This window comes from Perissodus microlepis, chromosome 1 (assembly GCF_051167445.1).
Source record: "Perissodus microlepis isolate ML-2025 ecotype Zambia chromosome 1, ASM5116744v1, whole genome shotgun sequence".
Classification (NCBI taxonomy): Eukaryota; Metazoa; Chordata; class Actinopteri; order Cichliformes; family Cichlidae; genus Perissodus; species Perissodus microlepis.
This window is the reverse complement of record NC_140461.1, coordinates 31,900,040-31,927,185: the sequence shown is the minus strand read 5'-3', so window position 1 is coordinate 31,927,185 and position 27,146 is coordinate 31,900,040. Positions and strand designations below refer to the sequence as shown.

The 27,146-nt window shown below is 39.3% G+C and overlaps 1 protein-coding gene across 3 annotated transcripts in view; it reads right to left on the bottom strand.

Moving 5' to 3' along the window:
* mapk8ip1b (mitogen-activated protein kinase 8 interacting protein 1b) overlaps positions 1-27,146 on the bottom strand; it is a 47,246-nt gene that overhangs the window by 7,409 nt on the left and 12,691 nt on the right. For 2 of the 3 annotated variants that reach the window (XM_084951879.1, XM_084951808.1), the window contains exons 2-8: positions 23,724-23,835; positions 13,367-13,624; positions 8,623-8,704; positions 5,190-6,302; positions 3,189-3,264; positions 799-971; positions 190-293 (exon numbers count right to left, since the gene is read on the bottom strand). In XM_084951879.1, coding sequence (XP_084808005.1) covers positions 190-293; positions 799-971; positions 3,189-3,264; positions 5,190-6,302; positions 8,623-8,704; positions 13,367-13,624; positions 23,724-23,835 — 1,918 coding nt within the window. The remainder of the gene's footprint in view (positions 1-189; positions 294-798; positions 972-3,188; positions 3,265-5,189; positions 6,303-8,622; positions 8,705-13,366; positions 13,625-23,723; positions 23,836-27,146) is intronic. The other variant, XM_084951966.1, reaches the window with a different exon arrangement.

The following is a 27,146-nucleotide window of genomic DNA, read 5'->3' as shown; positions in this document are numbered from 1 at the left end:
TGTTTTCTTGTCTCTGTCTCATCCCTGTGTCTCCTATGACAGAGACATGTTCTCTGTGTATGTCTCCCAGTCATGTCTGTATTTGGTCTCTGTCCCTCTCTCTCTTTCCCTTCCGTGTCTCTTGCTCCTCTTTCCCCCTACATGTCTCGTCTCCTGTAACTTACACATGCGTGTAAAACATGAGCTTACCTTCTGCATAGCTGCACACAAAACATCGTTTCCTTTGTGGTAGGGCACTTGAACTGACCCCAGAAACTTTAGGCGGTATCTGTCAATCCATTCATTGCTCTTTACTGCACAGAGTATAGCAGAAAAGAAACAACAATGACAATAAACACAAGAAGCAAGATGTGTAAAATGTAATACTACATACGGCACTATATTCCAGCTACAATTCAGTCACTAGCTCCTTTAAGGGAACAGAATACATTTTTGAGCTGTCGATCAGTACCACTGACTAATAATCTGTTATAGCATTGCACTTCACATCATTTCATACTTTATCCCCTGTTGCTTGCTGCATACACCTCCTTGGGGTTTCAAAAGTAGAGTAAAGCACTCCCTGGAGTGCACATTAACCCCACATATCAGAGCACACTCCATGCAAGAACCCTGAAAGGCTTCCCATCCACAAACACAACTATGCCAGAGGTACTGAATCTAGAAAATCTGATCACTGATGACATTTCTGATGTTCATGGCATGTAAACAGCCCCCCTTTTTTAGCCTAAAGCAGCCATCTCTCTCTTTACTAACATATTCGTGGCCCACTCCTACAAATCCCAGCACTATTGGTACCTTTGTAGTTCTCCATGTCCTTGGTCACCTCTACAGCATAGTAGGCCGGGAAGACCCCACGAGCACCAGTTCGCATATTGTAGCCCTCATACCAGTAATCCTCTGCCTGGACCTCCACCAACAGCGGGTCATCCACCTCTAGCTCCAACTCATCTTCGTGCCGAGGGACAAACCTGTCGAGAAAGATGTGAGATTTTTATGTGCTGGCTGCACACGTAACTGCTCCACAAACTAGCTCCGAATTTAAAATGAAATTTAAGGTTTAAAAGTCAAACACGGATTTCCTACACCTGCTTGTCGTTACAAGGAAATTTTTAAACAGTGTAAAGAAAAAAATTAAATCAGTGACTTAAATGCAACTTATGTGTGTTAGCTGGTCAGGTGTGTTGCTACACACTATTACACACAACCCAGGGTAAAAATGAACTACAATCAGTTCTTGCTTACAGCTATATATTAGTAACACTGTATTTTTCCATTTGATGTACAGTGTGAGGACACTTTAAAGAAGGCCTGTCAAACTCATTTTACACTGTGGGCCACATGCAGGTCATTTTGATGTTGAGTGGGACAGATCTAAAAACTCCCCTTTCTAAATTCATTTAACCACAAATTTAATCTCCAATACAGTAATATCAGAAAAAGAAAAAAAAAAAGGATTTTTTTCTGTCATTTTCATGTTTTATATGTTACTTGTTTACTTTGATGTAGTATGAATGGCTATGGGGGAGGTCTGTATTACCATGGAAAGCTGTAAAACCTATGCAAATACAGTTACAAATCCAAAATTTATACCCTCCTTACCCTTTTTCTAAAGCCATCCATTGGGTTGGACTGAAGTCCTTTCTGGGCTGAATCTGGCCCCTGGGCCTTATGTTTGACATACCTTATTTCCGCCACTAAATTTATTTGTATATTTTTTCTTTGCCATCCATAACTCAACATCTTGAGCTATATGTCCAAAATTTTGAGTTAATAAGCTAAAATTTCAAGAAAATAACTCAAAATTTTAAGGTAGCTCAGTCAATCAGGAAGCTCTGTGAAGGTACGTCATTTCCTTGTTACCTGTAAGCAAAAGGTGGAAGGCATTAGCTACCAAAGCTGAAGCTGTAGGTCATGATTGAGTCAACTGCTGAGTTCTTTCAGCATGGTTTCAGAAATGATGAAATCTCTGCGTTATTAGCTAAAAGGCATGGTGTTATTATCAGCACAGCAGCAGTTTGTACATGTTTACACTGGTAGCTCATGGATACTGTCACTACCCAATGTTGAGTGTGCCTGTGTCACTGCCATCTGTTTTCAGGTAACAAAGAAATGTCAACTTATTAACTAAAAATTTGGATAAAATAACTCAAAATTTCAAGTTATGGATGGCATTTTTTTCAGTGGTGAAAACTTCCATATGACAGAAAAAACCCCAGAAAGCAACTGGTGCAGTTATAGGAAAGTCTCAGTTTTCTTTTCCCAGTTACAATTATGTCATTCTTGGATAATAAAAAATTGGATCTCCCAGTTTCTTCCAGTTAAATTAATGCAAAACTGAGGTCATACTCTTTGGCCTTCTACTTTAACCGAGCGCTTGAAAGATGACCCGGGCTCTTTGATACTATTAAATTACAAGTTATATAATTCTAAACTAACCTAATCTTTGACACAAATTGGAAATTTACCAAACAAATAAATGCTGTAGTCAACAATCTGCAGACTAAAATCTTTTCTTGAAAGAACAGGGAGTACAGGGAGTTTTAAGAACCCTTTTTTAGTTTTATTGAATCACTTTGGTTTTAAATGTGCTGTAAAATCTACTTATTTATTTTAACAAATAAGTAAGTAGGTCAGGATGGAAAAATTGCGTTGATGGTTTATCATTAAAACACTTAAAAAACACATCTTTCTGTTAAATGCCTGTAGATTGGCTCATTCTGAAAAAAAATGCTGTTTGACTTATTTGAGTTATCTGAAAGCTGCTGGATGAATTACTCATTTCTACGAAAGATTCATTAGTAAAGATGAACACCAAGCATTTAATACTTCTTTGCTTACACAATCTGGTCTGTTTGACCAAAGACATAAGAGGCTTGATAGGAATCATAGAATCTGAAATGTTTATAACGGTAACTGACTGGGAGATGAATGCCAAACTTTATTGATAATATAAGCATAGTGTGTCATTTAATATTACCGCAGTGTTATTTCATCAATCCACACAAGTTTTAAACATGACTGTTATTACAATATCAAACCCTAAGACTTATTTTTTCCCATTTCTTTACTATTGTTTTCACAATTCATTAACATCATAATCAACAGAACACTACATACTGTCATTTTTCACGGTTTTACAATGTCTGTTGGGATTACAGCAAGGATGGTAGTGTAACTGTCATTACCTATAGACTGCTCGGTGGCTCTGATCCTTCTCCTCACCATTTATGATACAGGAATATAAACCAAAGGATTCTGCACCTTGAATACCAAAAAAAACAAAAAAAAAAAACAAGAGAGATTTATTTTAAAATAGGAAGTAAATAGTATGCAATGTCAGCCTTTGTGTCAGGCTTGCAAAAAGATTAATGACACAGGCTTATAATTTGTAACACAAGTCCAAAAAAGACCACAGAGAACATAATTAGGAGATGCAGCATTTACATGTATGCATTCTCTGAGACATGAATCACACTTTAATTAGGCATGAAGCAAACGTGCATTGTGTATTTCTACCTACATTCCCCTGAGACCTTTGTGACTGCTGCCTGAACTGCTCAGAAAAACTGCTGCAGCATTTCTAATGAGACTAAAATACATGGATCCCTTCCAAGAGACCGGCCTGGACTATTAGAGCAAATACTGTAAACACACATATCTCCTAATCTCTGTCTCCATAACATGAATTGCCTCTTGTGCCCATTAATGCTGGCTCTTTAACAGACACTATGATGAGGGTCAATATGTGGGTGGCAACAGCAATTGAATCAGTCCTGCAGTCTTCAAACAGAGGATTCTCATCTCCCTCTCAGTGCAGCGCTCTTTCTCATTGAGAGATCACAGATAGTCTGTTTAAGCAACATCTCTTAGACAGAGCCTGCAGCTTTAATAAGATATGACATAGGGATCTTCATTGTCCCCACAAGATTTCTAATTCTTTAGACCCCTTATCATCAAAATAGTCCAAATTTACTCTTAAATCTTACAACTTAGATAAGATTTTTAGGTTTTAATGGAATTCACTAAAGGTTAACTGTGTTAAAACAAAACTTTACAGTCGTTTTACAGATGTTGAGCATTTGCAAAGCACTGATTTATCTGACAAATCATATCATAGCTCTGATAAAATAAACCTTGTTGACTAAATATGGTGACACAAGAAATCAATTTTGTCCCGACTAAATACTCAACCACATAAGTGGCATAGGGTGCTGTTGGAATACTACTACAAAAGTAGTAGTTAATAGCTAATTAAACAGGTGAGACTTACAGTTCAATTAGACTTTCTAAGTCTCTTCTAGGCTATTCTACTCAGTAGAATATCTGAGTAGATATTTTCTGAATTTCACAATCAGTGCATCGTTGTTCTGCTTCCTACTGAAAATGAATGAATCTTCCAGTGGAAGTGACACAAAATTACATCAAGCAATGCGCCTTTAGTCAGTTTGGGAAGTTTTACAGTTTTATGGAAGTTTTATGTCTAGAACTTCAAACGCCTCACTAACTTCTTTCTAGATGTGTGTTTTCTCACATCCCCTGAACAAGCTGGCTGAGCACCTTTTCACTAAACAGGTCATTTAAATGTCCAGTCTACTGCTTTTATTCTCGAGACTTAAAAGCAGAAGTGACATAATTTTAAAATAAATAAAAAAATACTACTGCTTTGCAAATACAGTACATAGTAAATGTAATAGCCAATGGTTATACTGTGTATCAGTACGGCTTAGTATTGTATTACTCCACAGTTAGGACAGCCATGTGGATGACTGTGTTTAGTGTATGACAAAATTTTGATTCCTGAACATTCCTGTGGCTTTGCTTCATCAGCTGCACTGCTTTAAGCCTTGAATAGCAATTGTTGCCAGTTTGGCTAGACACCACTGACAGTGTATATTTAAAGGGAATTAGGCAGAGCACCAGCCAGTAGTGCTGATAAACTTCCTGGCATTTACAAGCAAGTCTCAGAAATGTAGTTAATGGATTAAAGGGAAAAATGTAAAAAAAAACAAAAAACAAAAACAAAACCCCAAACTGCCATCAGCACTGTCAGACAACCACATTTGCTAACCAAAGTGAGTTTCTTCAAGAAGTCTTTATACTAGTTACGCAACAAAAAAACAAACCAAAAGCTAAATGCTAGCCATCGCCACCATTTATGTTTGGAATTGAGTTTTTACCAGACTTACTGGAGGAGCGAGAGCGCCCATTCATGAAGACATTGAGGAACTTCTTGGAGAAGTGGAGGTCCGCCTCTGGAGTAGAATCCTCAGATAGGCACGCTGTGGCCTCTCGACGCACTCCACCTATACGAGGGTCATGCTCCTCTTCCTCTTCCTCATACTCCTCTCCGATGGCTGACTCGTATGGAGACGAGACACAGTTGTCATAGACGGTGGCCGAGTCGCTGTCATCGCTGTAGCCTTGGTAACACTGCCGGAGACTGACTAACTCCAGCTGAGCATGTTCATCCACCACCAATGTATATTTAACTGAGTCATATGTCAGGCCGCTGGCCTCTGAGCTCATGGAAGTCCTCGGTGGGGCGGCTCCCTTTACCCCTCCCTTTCTCATCTTTGCGTCCATTATTAACCTGTCCACATCCTCATCGTCCCCACAGTAGCTTTCATCTGTGGCATCAACATACTCAACTGATGACCCAGCCCTGAGCATTGCCCCAGCTCCTGTACTTGTCCCCTTTAGGCTGAGGTCCAGTGCATGGGAGGAGTGAGCTGACACAGCCATGCTAGGTGGCGTGATGAGGGACTCTACACAGGAAGCGTATGACGGTGGGGGGACATAGATCTCGTCTTCCTCATAGATGGAGGGGTTGGTCCGGTCCGGGAGGGGCTGATAAGGAGGTGGTCCCTCTGTGTCAGAGCTAATGGACATGCGTCCCTGCTCAGTCTGCTGTGAGAGGAAAGGCCGGTCCTGGACGGTGGGGGGTTCCAGGGGATCTGCGGAACGTTGCACAGGAGTCAGATAGATCTCCTCTGTTGGCTCTATATGAACATCTGTGTGGTATCTAATCCTCTCCCTGTGGGACCCACTGCCATCCGCTTTCCCTGAAGGATATAGAGGAGCTGGTGTATAGTTCTGTGGTGGTGGTGGTGCCGGTGGCTTCTCCTGAATCTTGGACCGTGTCCCAGCCCCTGCAGATGAGCTGTGCGAGTGTCCCGAGGTGTGACTGTGTCTGCAGGGGGCGTCGGTGGAGGTCCCGCGGTCTTTGGTCTGCGCTCCCCCACCGTGCACCTTGTCCTCGTCGCTTAGACAGCTGTGCTCACGTGGAGGGGTGAGGTCACCTAGAGGGAGTGCGGGCGTGAGCAGAAACATGCAGACACCCAAGCAAACACACATGCAGACGCAGATGCACAAGCAAAGCCCAGACGCGCACACGGAGCAAACATACGTGACGCAGAAACGCAAACATGATGGACAAACAAATGCGCACACATGCACGAAGACAGACATGGCAACGAATGCACAGGCAGATAAAATAAAGCACACACAGAAAGAGAGAAAAGTAGAAATGGTTAGGTAACGGATGTCAGGATTACACAGCCAAATCCCCATTACTCATCAAATTCAGAGTGTAGCCAGGAGAAGGTGATTGACGTGTTATGTCATAATCCATTGGCAGGGGATTCAGACATCATTCCCGAGTATTTTAAATGGCATTTAAATAGCAGAGGGGCTAATTCAGGACAGGACTGATTTCAAATTAAATCTGTTTCATTTTCATTTAAATGTTAAAGGTGTGCACACAAGAAGCACTGCAAAAGTGAAAGAATCTTTTCATTCAGTGGTGGTCCTAGCCTGTTTGCCGCCCTGGGCGAACACACCCTCTGGCTGGGATTTCACACTACCCAGGATTCAAATCATGAATACATAATGGGCTTGGATTTACATCATTATGAATGAAATGTGCTCTACTTGGAAGCAGCAGGGCCCCTCCCCTTTCGACGGGTTGTGTGTGAGACTTTAAATCATCAAACTGTAAAATATAAATTTTAAATTGTTATTGATCCCTTTACCTCAAGTCCTAAAGTGCATATTTATTTTCTTACTCTTCTTATATATATTGTTTGTTTAATTGCACTGCTGTAACTGGAGCCTCGTCGTCTCGTGTCTCTATATACTGGACTGTATGTAGCGGAGATGACAATAAAGTTTTACTTTGACTTCAGCAGCGAGCAGGTGCACCGAGGGCTCTCGCGCTCACTTTTCCCATACAGAATTTCGAAAAAACATTGGTGCAAATTATAAGTCTGTATCATAATGTCTGGTGTTTTCGTGTTTGTTGGTTTGTGTTTATTTTGCGAGTTGGTTATTAGATGCTGCTCCAGCAAGCCAGAGAATCCCCCGCCGCCCCGCCCTCTCCTCCCTGTGCTGCAAGCAGGAGGCGCACCTCGCAAACGGAGGGCGCCCTTACTCCCAGCAAATGGGCGATAGAAAACCAATCGGTGCCTGTACCATTCCCAATATGCGCTGGCATGACGTCGGGGCAGCATGAATACGAGCAATTTTTATTTATTTATTTTTTTTGCCGATGCCCGTGAGGCCGCCCCCTACCACGATGCCGCCCCGGGCAACCGCCCGTGTCGCCCGTATCAAAAACCGCTACTGTTTTCATTATATTTAAAAAGTAAAATCTCTCCTTACTTCTACACAGAATCACTTTGATTTGCAATTCAGATTGAACAGAGTTGTCTCAGATGGCTAATAAAACCAATTTAAAATGGTGCTTGCAGGGCTTTGTGAAGACATAAGGTCTTATGTCGACTATAAAAATAAATGGCGGGAAGCGTGTACCAGAGGCACTCCTCTGGGCCTGTTTCTAAATAAGCGATCGCTGAAATGCCACATGTTAAACTTTTCCTTGCAGTTTTCTTCTACTCTGTAGATTCAGACTGATCTGGCAAACAGATTTACATTTGTTTTTTTCAGTGAGTCTGACATATCAAATGACAAATCGACTATAGTGCTCGCAGCCACACCTAATGAAATTCAATCCAATCCAAATAAAACCAAACTACCCAGACAGCAATACTGTTACACTTGCCATTATTTCAATTTATATAATTTATAGGGCATGGAATACAAGGGCATCATCTCACAACAATGTGCTCTAAAAGCTCTAAAGTTTGTCCCTATTGCTTGAATAGAGCATAAAAGTTCATTTCGCCTGAATTTGGAAGCTTGTTCCCCAGATTTGCCTTTAAAAGGTCGACTTAACACCTAATATTTACGTTTCTCTAACTGTTGGCTGTGAATCTGGTTACTCTAGCTTTGGATGGTGCTCTTCAAAGAACAGCATCAATGGGCTATGACAGCCTCTAGCTAGCTTTAAGCCTCAGCTGGCTTCCAAACACGCACAATATACAGCATAGCCTCAGCTAGCTCAACTTGTCCCAGCAGCTAATCCAAGGCTGAGCAGTGTCCCCAAGGTTCAGAGGGACACACAAGCTGTCAGACTCAATGCAAATCACACACGCCGACACTGACTGAATGTTACTAACACAACAATGGATTCTGGCCAGCACATCCCAGTTATCATCAACTAAATGAGAAAATGTGTCTAAACTAAAACATGACTCATAAACATGATGTGGGGAAGCTCACCTGTTTTAAGGGGCGAGGATGAGCCTGAAACCTTCTCCTGCCAACTGTACTTCTTACCAAGGGAGTTGTTGTTTAACGTGTCCTGAAAAAGGAAGAAGAGGAAGGAAGTGGAGAGAAGGAACAACAGATGGAAAAAAGAGGAACAGAGATGGGTTTGCTCACTGAATTCTGGATCCTGACACAACATATACAACTTCTCTGTGTGTGAGTGTGTGTGTCTCTCTTCCTCTCGCTTCTCTTTCACTTCACATACACACATGCACACACAAACCTTTTATTCTGTTGAATGAGCAGGAACTCTTTTGTCCATGCTCCGTGGTGTGCATTTAAAGGGACCTGACATTTACACAAGCCACTGGGAAACACACTCATGCAGTCAGACAGCCTGTTTAGGCTGGGGGGTAATTGCTGATTGAAGTCATGAAACTTGTGAGGTTTCCTTTCTTTCTATACATTTCTAAATATGGAAATCAAGAAAGAATAAAAGCAAAATCAACCTTGTTACAAAAATCTATATGAACATCTTTGTGGTATCTATATGACACTTTCATTTATAAGTACAGAAAAAGAGAGGTTGCTGATCATTGTCACTGATGAAAGGAGTCATTTAAAGAGCAGCTTATCAGTGATTGGTGAACAGATCCTAAAGGGTGTGGCTGCTCACAGTGACATCTCTGCTGAGTGCAATTAAATACAACTCAGTGCATCCAGTCCACACCCACAATCAGTCACAACAACACAGTGACTGAAACACTTCTCAGCATGGTGTTAAAGTTGTTCTTAAGCCATGTTTTAATCTCTTTTTAAAATATATGTATAAAAATGCAACAACCAATAAACTAATTGATCATGGCATCTAGATTAGGCCGAAGAAGGCAGCAGTGTTTCCAGAAAATTTGGCATTTAGCCACCAAATAGGTTTTAAAAGGAATTATTCAAAACCTGCCAAACACGCTTATGAATCTAATCATTATCACGACTGATATATTTTGCGACTCAGTGGCTTATTTTAACCGCTTCCTCAGAAAGACTATGGTTTAACACTCAGTTGTAGATAACAGAAGAGTTAAACAGAGATTTTAACAGACGGAGAGCTGGAAACTCCTGTGACGACAGCACGCACAAAATAACATCTTTTCCTCCTCCGTCCACCCACCACGTGTGACTCACTTTTCCATCTACGTGTACCAGGCGGAGACAGGGCTGTTGCCATGGTAAAGAGTGAATCAGCAGGTAGGAAACAACTGCATATATCTGAGGAGTCAGCTTCAGCGGATGGGTGAATCCATGACTAAAATCTGTGTGAACTTGATACAACAGAACACAAGCTTGCCAACTTGAAGTGTTTGAAGACCTCGGAAGCTGAATGAATGAGATGGGGCGCCTTAATTGACAGCTGTCTCAGCCTATCACAGCTGCATCTTGTGTCACCCTGCTAACCTCTTAACAGTCTGACTCGATGTGGCACTATTGACATTACTGGATTAAAAAATACTGCTTTTGAAAAAAACCCTCAGTGTGTTAACACTGATCAGAGATGCTTTTGTTCAGACATGGGACTCGCTGCAAAACGATGCAGAGCAAATATGCCATATACTTTTGCATTTCTGCACACTCATTGACCTGGAAACAGTCGCCCAGTGTACACAACCTACGCCTCTTCTAACAATTCAAGGTCTGAGAAAAAACATTAATGACTGGAAATCATCCTAAATCTTCTGTCTCATTCCTGCTGTGTAAGGATGCACACTGTGAAAGTCTTCACTGTCACCTCCTGATGTAGCCATGCTGTCTCAATAACAGAACAATACTTTAATAAATCTACTTCAGCGATGACAGATCAGTTATTATTTTTTTATAATGCCATGTGATCTTCTCAATCTATCCATTTTGATGGTATTTCAGACACAGATTTTGTTTTGTGTTTCGTTTTACTAAAACATAATATTACCCCGATTTCCTTGATCACACCTGATGATATTTTTTATGACCAAATCATTTTAAATAATAAGTATTTAAGTAAAAACGCGACACCCGCAACTGCTAATGAATTTATCTGGTATAAAATGCAGCCTGTTGATCTGTGTCTTCACTTTCATTGCATGTATTAAACTTTTTAAAGAAACCTCAACAGTAAAGTATTTCAGCACTGGTTTAGATGTTTTTTTTCTAGTTGCTGTATAAAATGTAAAAATGAACAGTGCTGGAATAGACAAGAAGATTTCCCCAGTTGAAACATAACTGAGACCAATTACTTCCTTCATACTTTTCAGTTTTGACAGCTCAAACAACCTACAGGAACAAAGCGGAGCACTGAGCAGAGCAGACTTTGCTTCCAGATCAAGTGCAAAGCAAAGGCAAATAGGCTGTAGACGCTTGGCTGATCATGCTGACTGCCTGCACTCAAGGAGGCCAAACTCACTCACTGTATACATTACTATGTATATGACATAGAGGTAGTTCTACAGGGTGGGCCATTTATATGGATACACCATAATAAAATGGGAATGGTTGGTGATATTAAAGTCGGCCATCTTGGATACAACTTTTGTTTTTTCAATAGGAAGAGGGCCATGTGACACATCAAACTTGTTGGTAATGTCACAAGAAAATCAATGGTATGCTTGGTTTCAATGTAAAACCAAAACAATGTAAACCTCAAGGCCACTGGATATTTGAAATTGCTACATGATGATGTGTTTCCCTCTTTGTGCACTGAAGCTGGCACGTTCCCTGAGTTTTTCCAGCAAGATGGTGCACCACCACAATATGGGTGCCAGGTCCGAGCATTCCTAGATGAACAGTTTCCTGGAAAGTGGATTGGTCGTCATGGGCCAATTGAATGGCCCCCAAGGTCTCCCGATCTGACTCCCTTAGACTTTTATCTTTGGGGTCATCTGCGGTGTTGCTATCAGTGTGTGAAGAGTGGGAGAAGAGGGTTGCATTGACAATCCAACACAATGGGCAGCACATTGAACACATTTTATAAGCAGTCAGAAACTTGTAAATAACTCATGTAATAATAAAGTTACGTTGAGACCAAGCACACCATTGTTTTTCTTGTGACATTACCAATAAGTTTGATGTGTCACATGGCCCTCTTCCTATTGAAAAAACAAAAGTTGTATCCAAGATGGCCGACTTCTAAATGGCCACCATGGTCACCACCCATCTTGAGGAGTTTGCCCCCGCACATATACTAATGTGCCACAAACAGGACTTTAATGTCACCAACCATTCCCATGTTATTACGGTGTATCCATATAAATTGCCCACCCTGTACATTTCAGTGAATCAAAGGAAATATTTCTAGAATTCAAATGTAAACACATGAATAAAATGATTTAATTTGTTTTCTTGAATGACATGGTTTTGCCTTTTTTCTCTCAAATTAATTCCATCACATTAACAAGTCATGGCAACAAATCCTTTATTATCTGAATTAACAGTGTAATGTATCATGTAACATTATTTCTGACTTTTTAGCCCATTTTATAGTATTTTGTTCGGTTATAAGGCAAAGTAACTGTATTGTTCATCCAACCACATTCTCTGAAGCTCTTTTCACCTAACAAGTTCTAATCCACTCACTACATGCTATTTTTCCTTCCCAGAACTGAAAGAAACATCAGTGACGCTTGTGCAGGTGTTGAAACATCTCCTGGAGCTAGCTAAAGGTTTTGATTTTGTGCACATTAGATGTGTTTTATTTGAACTTGGACACTGTCCTCAAGTCAAGAAGATCAACATATTAGCAAGAGGCTATAATGATGAATGTCCGGGTCTAGTAATCGTTACGGGTATAAAGGAGGGAGTCAAGAAAAGAATAAGATGAGGACCTCAACTTCAAGTAACTCAATAAGTAATTATTAACAAACTACAAACACTATCTGAACCAAATCAGTTCATACTTTAACCATGACAACCAAGGCTTTTATAACCTTTTGATCCAAGTCATAATGTTTTCCTTATCTGAACAAAGTACTTCAACCCTCATCACTATCTTTCACTCTGATGTCTACCACCTACTCAAACCATAACTATACCACTGTCATTATCAAAACTTAATTAGCAGATTGTAATGCTCAATTTTTAATTCATAGGTTTTACTGAACAAAAAAAGAAAAATCTAAATGTGTGCTCTATAGTACAAATACAATTTTTAAACACACCTTCACTGTCGCAGTAAACCCGAACATGGTTGCACACATTTGTATGGCTACACCGCTGCTCTTTATCGATACTTTACATTTTTTAGTTCCCATTCCAAAACTAAAGCCTAAAACTACCCTAAACAAAATGTCTTCCTTCTTAGTGCTGGTCCTCACTTAGATTGATTTACATGGACACACACACACAGACACACACAGACATGAATGGTCACGAGCTCAAGCGCCATTGAAGCAAACAGAGACGGGCACCAATAGAAAAAAAGAAATGACAGTTGAGGCTATTGTTCAGTGGAGAAAACACATCCTGTCAGAGAAGCAATTGTAGTGAATCCAGTGGTGATGTCAAGTAGGTTATCCAGTTATATTTCCAATTTCAAACATAATATTTGTGTGAGAGGAGGCTCCAATATAGGTGGAGTGAAAAAAACACTGAAAGAAAAACACTGAAACATTCCCACAGTCCTCCAGAATTACTCATCAATATTTGTCCACCTGCCACAAACTGTGTAACTGTGTGAGTGAATGTGTGTGTGTGTGAGAGAGCGAGAGGATAAGGTTAATTCAGGCTATACCTGTGTACGTGGCACGATTGGGAAGAGGTTAAGGGTCGTGGGTCTCTTGGGCCGGTAAGTCTCCATGGTAACAGGTGCTGCAGGGTCCTTGGTGACTGGCGGAGTTGAAATTGCAGACGCCTTCGAGGATTCTTTGTCACCGCGGTAACCGTCAGCACCATCGATGAGGTCCAAATGCAGCATCTCTGCCTGAAGCTGGCCGACTGCTCCTAGCTCCGCCTTCCCCGACATGCTATTGGTTCCTCGTCTCACACGGCTCTGCAGGGATTGGAATAAGCCCGACATCAGTCAAGACAGGGAAGAGAGAGAGAGAGGAAGACAGTGAGAGAGAGTGTATGTGGATGGGATGAGGAGATTTAGCTGGCCAATTGGAAGCAACTCTGTCTTCAACAGGAACACACTCACTGCCAACACACAGTGCCGTTTAAAGCTGAGACGGACTATTTCTAGCATCAAGCTTTTCTACCTGACAGAATTTACCTGCAGTAATGAGGTTAGAGTAAAAACTCACTCTGCTCTGCAATTTCTCATTTTATCTTTTTACTTTTAAAGCTTAGAAACCTATTCTAGTAAGAAAATTAGTACAAAAATTTCAAAACAAATTCATGATATTGACCCTAGAAACAAGAAATTGTTAAAAATATTCACGCCCCCAAAAGAAACAGATATAATACCTCTGGCCTTTCGTGCAGCACTGCAATTGAATCAATTTTTTAATTGCTTTGATGATGAAACCTCTCAAAATCGATGACTCCGTTAGGCTAAACAATCAATTCATAAAACAAGAGTTGGAAAATTAGGCACATTTATTTACTCTAACGCTAATCATACACAGTGTGCAAGATATGAGTTTGTTGGCAAAAAAAGAAGAAGAGATTCACTGCTGCTGAAACAACACACAAGCAAAGCATTTGAGAGACAGTAAGTCAGAGGGCACTGGGACAGTACAGTCTGCTTCACTTATCATCACTATCCCTGCAGCTACACATACAAAACAGACACACACACAGCACATGGCAAGTCATTGTTAAGCCTATTATAGTCTTTAGTGCTCTCTGTTTGCCTCACATACAGAAAAACCTGTAAAAAAACAAATGCAAATAAAACAAGAACATGAACAATGTTGAACAAGTGTTTTGGAGGTCTGCCACGTTCTACAGCACAATCAGAAAAAAAAAGTTATTTAGAGTTATTTAAAGTTATAAATCTAAAATAATCTATTTCGTTTTTACAATTTGAGAGACATGAGCAAAAAAACAAAACGAAACAAAAACAGTATAGTTGCTCTAGAACTAAAACCTAATTAAACTTAATGCTATAACATTTATTTTTGATACTAAGTAATATAGTATTATCAAACCTTTATTTATTTATTTATTTATTTTTTGTTTGTTCATTTGTTTTGTCAGTTTTAACATCTATAAAATTTAGTTTGGATCCAAGTCATATTCTTTTTAAACATCTGTGCTAGTCCTGAATAAAGTTAACAGTGTTTTCTCTAAGCTGACTGTGGGGTGGGGCTGCAGTATTGGATCGCCCCCTCAAGGTAATGGTAGGAGAAACACTGGTGTAATTCTCAGCTGCCATACAAAACACAGTCACAGTCACCTTAAACTATTTTAGGAAACAAACCTCACAAAGGAAACTGTGAGGAAGAGAAAAAAAAACCATAATTTAATAAGCTACTGTTCTGTAAATACTTCATACACCGGGAAATCACAAGTACCAGGAATGTATTATAACCAATATCGTAAACATTTAAATCTTTGTTGTAACAGACAGCACTCCTATTAACCGAATTTACTTGCGGCAGACTGTAAGGTAACAGTGGCTGAATGGAATGGAGGTTAATTCATTTCTGTTGGCTAAGTGTTGCCTTCAAGCACATTTGTATGCAGTGAGACACTCATCCCAGATATCCAGAGGTCTCTCACTCCCAAGAAAGAAAGAAGCCTGCCTGTCTTTGAAATAGGACTGCTATAATGGTTTGCTAAACAGCCAAAAGCTAAAGTGGAAAATGTTCATCTAATTGCATTCATACTCAGTCCACATTTATTAGACTTATATGGTTTAGTCATTTACCCATACAACTGTTTTGAATCAAAACGAGGGCAAAAGCAAGAATAAAAGCTCTTTTCAAGATGCAGATATTAACTGTATATGGAGATCGGTTGTTTACTGCCAAGTATATATCAGACCATGGATTACTTTCAAAGATGATACAAGAAAGGACTGACACCAACATGTAAAAAATTAAAAATATATATATTTTCCATAATCTTAGATTGCAGACAATCATGAATTCTATGTTTGGAGGGTGAGTTTACATGTAATCTCTACTAGAGGTGTTTTTGTTATTTAGTCAGCTTGATCCCAGCTGTCGTAGATGGGATGGTTGCATGTCTAATATGCTGACAATAAGTAACTGCAGCAATATTTGGAATAAGCATGTTTATATACATTTACATGTGACAGAGCCATGACTTAAGTTCATGGGAAGAGGCTTGAAGTGAGGAGGAAGAGGATATCATTGTCTTTTTCCTATGTGTTTTCACACATAGTGAAAACACATAAATAAAACAATAAAACATAGGTACGACCCTTCATATCTTATGTCTGAAGTTGCAGACATGAATTAAAATGTGCCTCCCTGCAACTTGAACACCTACAAGTTTTCTTCCCTTCCATCTTTGGCATGCTACATATGTCTCCAGCCACATACATAAAATGTGATTAGACAGAACATCCATGTCCATCTCCACAACTGTGGCTGGGCAACATGATGGCTTACAGCTCTTATAGTGTTACTAGATTAATTCTTTATTTGTGAGAATGCATCAATTTGTTGGAAGACACAGTCACACCTTATTCAATGTATATTTATGAGTATAATTCTTTTTTAATGCCTGACTATATCTTTAATCCTTTTTTGATCATCCTGTATAGCAGGGATCAGGCACAGGGGGGGATTGTGAGAAACTGGGACTGCTGTTGAGGGTCACTCCAAGATAATATTAATACTGAGCAGATCTGAGATCAGTTTATTGGTGTGGACCTCCACAACAGGTCCAGTTTCTCATGTGACCTCCTTGGTTAATTAATTGCCCACTCCTGCTACATAGCTATCTGTATGCTTATCTACCTTTCCATCCTCTTATCCACTTAATAATCTTCCATCAATCTATTATCCACCCATTTATCAAGCATCCAGCAGTCTAATGTTCTATATTCGATTCTTGTTCATTCATCCATCCATTTCAGTCTAGCTGGCATTTATCCCACCCCATCTATATACCACCTTTCATCATTCAGTCTAACAGTTATACTGTTTATAAATAACTGATGTTGTTGATGTCTTAAACCTGTGTTTTTTTCACAGCAGAGATTATGGGAAAATGATGCTTTTTTTTTAATACAGTTTGATGTCAATTTTGTAAACTATGGATAGACTTATAGTAATACCGGTGATCAAGCAGGGCACAGTTTGAGGCCTGCAGCCTTCGCTGCCTCTGCTTCCCAGCTAGTGTTGTCATGGTCACTACTGTTCATCGTTCATATGCAGTCATGATTTATCCAGCTATCTATTCCTTAAACAATCCAATTATCAATTGGTCATCTTTAATCTACAGCCATATCCAACCAACCATTTACACACACTGCAAATACCTGTAAGTGGCATGTGATGAGCAGTGAGAGTGTGTTATAGGGCAGCAACGTCATGTCAGTGTCTGTCTGTGTGTAATAACAACGATCCTCCCACCAATATTTTTCTTTTGTCTACCCCCACTCTCCTTCACTTCACCTTTTCACCTGCTAAAAATCAATGCCTCCTAATGGAGCCTGCAAATGCTCTTCTCCTCTTCTTGTTTATGATGAGAAATTATTACTGGACTCTGAAGAGCCCTGCCCCCTGTTGCTAGGAGACAAGGGGATCAGTGACTAAGGAAATGATGCTGCCTTGAAGACGTGATGCTCTTCTTTCTCCCAATCAGAGCAGCCGGAGCAGGGGAAACACAAGGAAAGACTGAAAATGTCAAATCACCCCAAACGTACTGCTCAGCTGCAAACCGAATGCCAGAAAAATAAAATATAGAAAAAGAACATTTGAACCACACCGACTTTGAAAGGACCTGTATGTGTTTGTCAAATCCAGAGTTTTGGCTTCACTCTGCTCTTATAAAATCCAGTAAAGTATTGCATTTTATTTCATTTTTATTAACGAACGAGCAGATAGATAGATATAGATATCTATATATATATATCAATTTGGCTTAAATGAATCATGCAGGAGAGGGTCGGGCCTTGTAAGTGTCTGTTCATGTCAATGGGAATACATAAAGGTAAGCACAAGGCTGAATATCAGAACACTGCTGTCATATCGGTTGCTCTTTATTAACAGTAGCAGAGCCAAACAGGGCTTCTCCTGTTTCTGTTTGCATTGATGAAGCAGCTTCCTCTCCACTGTTACCATGTGTGGATGAGATGACGTGAGCGGTATCCAAGGGGGCAGTGTGCGTGTGTGTGTTTGTGTGTGTATAAGTGCCAACACTGCATGTATTTTCAGCTTTGACATGTGCAGTAGGTGAGAGAAACACTGTTGCCATGGAAATGGGTCTGCTTCTCCACTGGTGTTTTGCTAGACCCTCTTTCACTCCCTCTCTCTCTCATTGCTCCATTTATTTTCTATTGCTTCCGTCCTCACTCTCCATCCTCACTCTCCCTCTGTATATCACTCTCCTTCTACCCTTCTGGATTAAGGGGATCTGTTTCACTGATACTTATTTATACAGGTACACCTTTAAAACATTTTTATGGGCACCTTATATTTTAAGACAATACTGTTGAAGTGCATTGCAGTGCATTACAGTGCATTACAAATATCAGTAATTGAAATAACACACAAGGGACATGACACCTTTTTATGAAGTTCAATAGCTCAGATTTTTCCAACTTTCTCTAAAAGGTTTTTCTCTTTTTGTTTCTGTAAAAAAAAAAAAAATCATTTCAAATATTTACATTAAGCAAGTGAATTTAATATAAATAAAGCAGAATCTAGACATAATACAAAGCCTTGATTCTCCATGTGTGGTAAATCTGTGTGTAGATGCTGCTTTTTGTGTGTTTTTGCAGTCACTTAAATGTAACTGGCCATCCTATCTGACTCCACCCTGACATACGACATTTCAGCCATCCACACACAGCAAATGACTCCTAATCAAATCCATTCACCCTTACACTTGGGCATGAAAGCACTTCCCTTTCTCTCTCACTGATTTTTATAATGCATGTTGTCACTTTATGTCTCTCAGAAGCACTAAATATCTTTAAGTCTCATTCTGGACATCAGCTGCTCTCCATTAACCCTTCAAGAACCCTTCACCATAGCCATGTGCACACTAATTTAGATAAAAGCCCATTTTCTCTGTCTTCTTCAACAGAAGCTTCTTAACTGTGGAATAACAAGTGACTTTTGTTTCATGTTTGTGTGTTCACCACAAAAATGAATCAAAGAATCTATTTATTTACATTGTCATAAGAGCAAAAGAAGCAGAAGCTTTGTTTGAGAAGAACATTTTGGGATAAAAGCACCTAAATAGTCTAACAATTCAGGCCTATTTGGTGGTAATTTGGATTTCTTCAAAAATATACCTACAATCTTGTTGATCATGACATATCCTCAGGCGCAGGAGTGTTGTTTTCCAGATGGCAGAGACTTTATGGGTGAAATGCACGTGCTTAGCTACAATGATTAATATCAGTTAGCTTTTATGTCCTTTTATATTAAGTTTATATTTATTATCACATACTGTATACACCAATAAAATGTCAGGAAATTATTGAAAAATATATATCTTTTCTATCCAAGTCTAATAAAAAGAGATATAAATCAAAGAGAGATTCTGATACAGAAGGGAAAAAAACACACCCATCTGTCTCCCTGTGTTAGCCCTGTGACAGACTGGGGACCTGTCCAGGGTGAACCTTGCATCTTGCCCTGTGGTACCAGGGATACCCCCCCGTGACCCTGATAAGAATAAGCAGATGAGAATGGGTGGATCCCGTCCCATCAATTATTTGAAGTACTGTACAAAATATCTTGTTCCTACCACTATTAACACTACTTTCAATCTGTGCTTACTTCTGCCTCTGGTGGCCAATTTGGGCCTATTTTTAATCAGCCAAGCTACAGGACTGAACAAGCCCCAGAGGAGACATGGCTATGTGGTTGATGGTATACGCCTGTGGCAATGGGACTCAAAACACCTGAACTTAAAGATTAAAAGGTCAGGTGGAGAACTTCTGTCCTTATAATGTTGTTAGCCCACTGTCCATCCACCCACCGAGCAAATACCACAGTGCACACCTCTGTGGCCCCCTACTCAGGCAGACACCACACATGTCTGGTGTGTGTGATGTTCCTTCCATGTGACCGTTCATTATTGATGAGACCAGATACATTTTCAGTCTCCCATCGGATGATGAGATCACTGATGAATTCAGCTCTGTGTGTGTGTGTGTGTGAGGGCTCCCTACCAAATATTCTAAAGCTGCCCTGCCTCCTCATAAATTTTTAAAACAGACTGGGCCTCTAAAACTCTGTGCACTTTAAAATGAGAAGCAAAGACAAGGCAGTGCCCCTGAGGTCTGTGATTACAGCTGAAACATAAAGAATGTCAGTCTGTCTCATCAAGCTGATTCAGTCTTTGATCCTTGCTTCTGTTTTCCATGGTTAAACATTCTGCAAGAAATGTTTTCAAGCACATCATAGTTCACATGACAAACTGAACAAAATTAGAAGGACGTGGAAAAGAAGGACACAAAGACCAAATCAGTGGCTAATAAGGTTCTTATGGTTAATGTCATTTAAAAAAAGCTGAACATTTACACTTCCAGCATACTGAGGAAGATGATATGCCATTTGTTGAATTTGTGTCTACTATGGTTGTCAAAAAACCTCAGATATTAACTGATAATAAAACTAATGTTTAAATACTAAATTAATCATTTGCAACAAAAATGATTTTTTAAAAATTGCCATCTTTACCTCCTCCAACTGGCACAACAAGCACAGAGCCACTCCCATCACTTACAGCTAAAGGAATTTAAAGAGGAAAGCATCTACTTTAAGAACATTGAAGTATTAAACCGCTATTATAAATGCTACCCTGGCTGGTGCACATGTTAACTTGTAGTAATTATCTGATAGCCACATTAGCCATTTTAGCACAACTAAATACCGCGCCCAAAGTGCTCTTCTTCTATATTAATGAAACTATGTAGATTGTTGGGTATTGTTTTATTTGTTGTACCTTTTGTTTATTAGAAGATTCTATGATCAATTACCAAAATAATTTATAAAATTATTAAAACCTCTAAACTTAATCATAAATACGTTTTTTGTTAAATCTAACTTATAAATGGGAAAATTAGTTGAAAACTAAGCAATCAACTACTTCAATAAATGACTTCTTCGCCACTTGGTAAATCTCTTCTGTTATGTGTAACTTGTTCTCTGCCAACTCTTAACGAAAAATGTTTGTTAGCCAGTGGCTACATTTGTTATTTGTCATCAGAGCTTGTTTCCTAAAAACAGCTTCCTTTAGTCTTAAGTGATGGGATTGAAGTTGGGCACAAGACAAATATAGAGCAAAAAACATGAACTGAAAGAATCAAGCTGTGTACAACTGTGGGGTGGGTGTAGTGGTTTAAAAACCTCAATGAAAATAGCAGTGGTTAAAAAAATAAACACTGTGACATCTTTCTTTTTATTACTACAACCTCCCTTTGTCTGGTGTCTCTCAGGATTTCATGCTGGTGACAAAAACAACAATTTCCTTTATTCTGCTAGGTGCCTTCAGTGTAAGGTTCAACACCATCTAAAAAGCAAACTGCATCCTCACTGGTGAGTCATTGCAAGATATAGAAAACACTCAGAAAATCAACACATCTTGTTACTGACTACCACAAAAGATTATACGACTCTGTCCGGTTATGTACTGTACAGCTCGGGAAACCAGCATTGTTAAATACACAATTCACTAAGCGCTGGACTCAATTCCAAGCGTGTGACTGTTGTAGCTGTTATCTATCCATAAGATCGCCAAGAAATTGTTAAATTGGACATTTTGCAATTTTTCTCCTTCAACATATAGCTGCTAAAATGATCTTAGGACAAGAACAATATACTATATGCAATCTACACACTAACTATACCTTAACTTTTGAGTAACATCTAAATTTTTAGCCTAAATGGTCTCCTACAGGATCTGTACTGTCATTAGAAGAAAATTGCACAATAAGGGGATTGCATTTCTGTCCTTCTTTCTTTTTTTCTTAAATAAAACAACAGTGCAATTATTTTGCCCCCTAATCACTGGTTGACATACTGAGGAGATAAACAAGAAGCAGTGCGAGCGGATCACAATCTCCTGATTCTTATAGAACCTTAACAGCCTTAACTTTAACTTGCAAGTTTCGACCAGTTCCTTGCTCCAAAAGAAAGTTAATCTCCTTAGACTAGATATGTAAAATGATGTATGTATGCCGAATGCTTTGCTCTAAAACAAACATGCTTAGATGTCCAAAAGTGAAGATGCTTGGCCATAATGGACAATATAGCATTTGGAGAAAAATAAACAAACCCTAATCACCCCATATCAATTATAACACCATGGCAGAGAGGTAATGAATGACTGTACTTTGCTAAGGCTTGACCAACACTGGTACATGCAACCGGACAGTGATCACAACAACAGAAGCAAATCTACAATAGAAAAACTGAAAACGTATGGCCCAGTCCAAGTCCAGACGTCAACCCAACTGAATTGCTGTAGCGCAGCAAAATCCCGCCAACTGCAATGAACTGCAGGTATATGGTAAAGTAGACCAAAGGACATGAGATTTCCAAATGGAGGGGAGTGACATTACTAGGACCAGTGAGCTGTCGCTTCCAGCAGCAAAACAGTTTGTTTGCGCTTCCTGAGAGTGACAACACATGAGATTTGTTGTTGGCTGTGCTGTGAGATTTGTCTTTTTTTGCCATCCATGGGGCCATTTTGGATTCTGCGAGGCTCTTCAAGGAGATGAGTCATCTGTCTTCACACACATAGACACTTCCAGCAAAAAGTGCTCACATTCAGCAATGTGAGCTATAATTAGCTCCCAGGATAGCAAGACAAGAAAAAAAGAGTACTGTGTGAAAGAGTACTGGCTTTTAAAACCCCAAAATATTCCCACCACTCTGCATTATTAGAGTCATTTTTGTCCCATCAGTCAAGTCACTGCCCCACTAAAATGATAAAATATAACTCACAGAAATAATGAAAAAGGAAAAGAAAGATAGAATCTTATTCACTCACACAAATGCCCTGTGAAAAGCCTCTCGCCCTCTAGTTGCCTTGGTTACAGCAGTAGAGTTAAATAGAAGATGATGATCTGACAGAATAACAAATTTAACTCTATTTATTTTCTCCTTCAGCACCACTCCACTACTATTTCTCTTATAGTTCCATGTATATATTCCTTACTCAGTTCTGTTTGTGACCCCCTCTCATTTCTATTCTTAAAAAAAAAAAAAAAAAAACTCCCAAAAAAAAACCTCTTGGTGGATTTCAACAAACAGTAAAAAGCTCAGAGTGAATTATTTAGATGCCCAGGATGGATCGGGGCAATCACATGCGATCACATTCAAAGTTTTTTCAGCGAGTGCCTCCGACACCGTCTGTCAGGCCTGTCTGCCTCGGGCTCCTGTTCTCTGCTGGCAGGAAGCTGAATGCAGCAGCTGTTCATTACAAAACACTACAGAGAGGAGAGACTGACCCTTAGCTGTACTCAAACTTTGACAGAGTGTCACCGAAAGGAGGCAAGCCCAATTTTTGAAGGATCGCATGATGAGATTGACGAATAACACTGGAGGTTATGCATGAGTGGAACGTACAATACGATATTTTTTTTTTTTTAAACTTTGTTAGATAGAGTTAAAAGGCTTTGGTGTACGATCATTTTGACCTTGTTTGTAAGCGGCCTTTTCAAGTGGACGACCATCTGATGTAACTTAAAAGCTTCCCAAGACACTCAGAAAGTTCCCAAAGTCCCACCACAAAAATAATGTCATAATCTTTGCAGGAGGACTCACGAATGCTTTCTATAAATGACAAATAGCATACACAAACAATTTGAACCTCCAACCCAGCTTTACATAACTCAGCGGATCCTCTAGTATACTGCAGCTCTCATTCAGAGCTGCTGATTATTTTTTTCACCAGCAGCTGATAAAGAATAACTTGAAGATGAACACTACATCTGCAGCTATGACAAGACATCTGCCAAGAAGCGGCTCTTCGTGGGGCCATCCTACCTTTATATCTGGGCCATTGCAATTGAGGCTCATCCCGCACTCATCTGTGATCTCTGTGATTTCGGAGAGGTCGTCATCCTCAAATTCATCAAGGCTGATGTCATGGGTCAACCTGAGTGAAAGGGTAGATTAGGGTGAGAGGGACAAGAAGAGGATAGCGCATAGATGAGTGATATATATTTAAAAAAAATATATATATATATATAATCCTCAAGCCATAGTACATCTCAGAATCTCTTGTTGACCCAGTTATTTGTATCTCCTATGCTCAGTCCAATGACAATTTGAATATAGGTCACTAAAAATGACCAAAATATAACAAGCATAGGCATCTACATTAATACTTATGAGAGATAAACAGATCTAAAGCTATTGTTTTGTGTCATAGTACTGTTCCTAACAAATGGAAACATGGCGTTTGACTCTTATACCACATAGTTTTATACACTTCACTCAGACCTCTAAAGGATTTAAATTTAGTATTAAAGCACTTACTAAATGTTTCAAGCACTGATTTCAGGCAGATATAAATCAAGCACTACCTGCTCGTTTAGAGCAGAAAACAATGAGCATCCAGGATTTTATCGGCCTGTTTTATTTTGTGAATATCTCCATCTGCTGTTTGTAAAAGTGATTTTCTTTTGGCACCACTACACTTCATTCATCACAAGTGGGACTAAAATTAATACACACAGCATAACTCTTTTTCTTCTCCTTCTCATACTTTGTCAGTGACAATGAGCTATAGGGTGATTATTCAAGGAAAGTGATGTATTACACATAATTCATTATAATGTATCATGCTACTTATTTAAAGAAGGTAATGCCTTACACCACTTGTAACATTACCTTTGGATTACTCGTTGGATTCACTGTCACATAAAGCCACCGCTGGCAAAATTGCAGAATAGGAAACTAAGAAAAGTGAACTTGTGTTTTGCAGAGAAGTACAAACATCTTGAATGCTCCTGCAGCAGAAAGGGAAATGTACAGTCCTGCTGTCTGTGGCAGGATTCAATTAACATCCAGTAAACAATGGTTCAGTTTTCCCCATCTGCAATTATGGCTGCATGTTGTCCCTTTACCCTGCAGCCTCCGGGCGTAACAGACTGAGTCAGAGCAAAATGTTATTTGAGATGCAAGACAAAGACGACAGAGCATGGGAGCAAGCCGTCAAATAAACCTTATAAACCTGTGCAGCTACCATCCCCCCACTGATGTATCATGGTAATGTCATTTCTGACTGCTAGCGTGAGTGTACATACAGCTATTACAGTCTTTAGCCATCACATGTCAGAGGATGGGAATAGAAAGTTAAATAGCCTGAGAAAAAGCATCTGTTACCTCCATAATGAAGCCCTGAAGGAGGTGGGAGATACAGACTGAAGGAAGGACAGAACAAAGTGAACAAAAGAAAAGAAGACAATGGGAAAGTAAAAAAAAAAAGGAATACATGTAAAATAAAAAACTTTTACAACACAGCTATACACAGTGTATGTGAGTAACTTAGATGACCTTAAATAAAACTACTTGTACTGGTATTTTCATTTTTAGGCAATTTGTGGTGAGGAAATATTGATTTACATCATCATTATCCTTAAATCTTTTTCTGACACTAAAACCGAAACTGGCAATAATTCCTCAACAGTTAATGCAGTACTTTTGGAAACCCACTCAATTAAAGCCAAAATTCTGAACTTTAATCACATCTTAATTGTTTGGTTTCAAGCACCCTGTGGTGGTGTACAGGGGCAAATACAAAATGTTAATAATGTTAGCCCTGCAACAGGTTGACAACCTGTCCAAGACAACCTGTAACCCTGGGCTATTTCACCACAGGTTTGCATATATTATTAAACTACAACTGAGGAAAAGTTATCAAATACCAGACTGAATATACCCTCTGACCAAAGCTATCAAAAAACAACATTTTAACTGATTGGTTTAAATTGCAAGTTTTGAGCAGTAATCCGGGCTTTTCAAGGGATATTATGAAATGGTGAGTCTACAGAGTTATAAGTGAGAGGGACTGAGTCCATAACAAATAAGTCAACAGTGAGAAAAGTGTGAAGATGGAGAGAGTCATGGAGGGAGGTGGGAAAAAGAAATACTTTAAAAAATAAACCTCTTTGTCTGCAGCCAAAGAGAAATCCCAACAGAGTGTATAGCACAAAGCAAATTACATTGTCACACGTCGAGGTTCACAGGGTGAAGGGTTGAACAGTTCTCAGATAAGATGGGCTGCACGGGTCACATCGCAGTTAAATAAAAACAGAATGCAATTATTTGCAAATCTTATAATCCCATATATTTTCTTCAAAGTAGAAAACAGATAATTTTTTGAATTTGATGGCAACAACAAGTATCACAAAAGTTGAGACAGGGGAAACAAAAACCTGTAAAACTATGTGGTAGTAAAACAAATCATCTGGCAACAGGTGAGTAACATGATTGGGTATATATAAAAAAATAATAAATCTTGTGGCGGTAGAGTCTCACAAGTAAAGAAGGACACAGGTTCCCCAATCTGCAAAAAAACTGCAGATATAAATTCTGCAACAATTTGTTACTCAGTATAAAATTGTCACAACTTTGAATATCTCATCATCTACAGTATATACAGTAACATCATGAAAAGATTCAAAGAATCAGTACTGGGTGCTTGTGATCAAAACAGCATCCCAACTTTTCTAAAATTGGAGTTGCAAATGCACTCATTTAACAGTTGATTAGGTACACTCAGCTAAAGCTAAGACGATAATACAACAGTTCTCCAATAAATCCTCCCTTCATCAATGTTAAGTTTTCAGTTCAGTGGAAATTTTGCTAAAGAATTTTATTAGGTAGTACAATAAATTATTATGAATCATGTATTTTTTGCCTAAGCATTATAAATGGGATAAGCAGTAGAAACAGCTGCCAGTTTCACACAATCCAATCAGCAGCTGTCCATTTATGGGCTCAAATTGTGGTCATAAATATTTTGTATGCATATTTGTGTACTGAGTTTTGTAACATGGTAAACCAAAATATCTGAAAGTTTTGTGTTTGTGCAATCCACAGATGAGAATTTGTGTGTGTGTAAAAAAGATTTACACGAGTTACAAAATGTTTTGTTAAGATCTGGTTACAGATACAAAGCAAAAAACTATGTGTAAACCTCTGCACTCAGGTTTCCTGGCTGCGTGTGGATTTCAACTTAGAAGTACAAATTTTGACCTGATTTTTCTTCCTTTCAGCTGATTGGTCAATGTCATGTCAATCACAAATTTAACAATCCAATCAGACAACAGATGGGTTTGGCTGTTGGAGTGGTGCTTTACTGAGCTTCAGGTCCTGGAAGAATAAATGCCCTTTTACATGCCAGCCCACCATTTTCCTTCATCACCAGGAAGGAAAACAGTCTGTGTGTGTCTGAGTTCG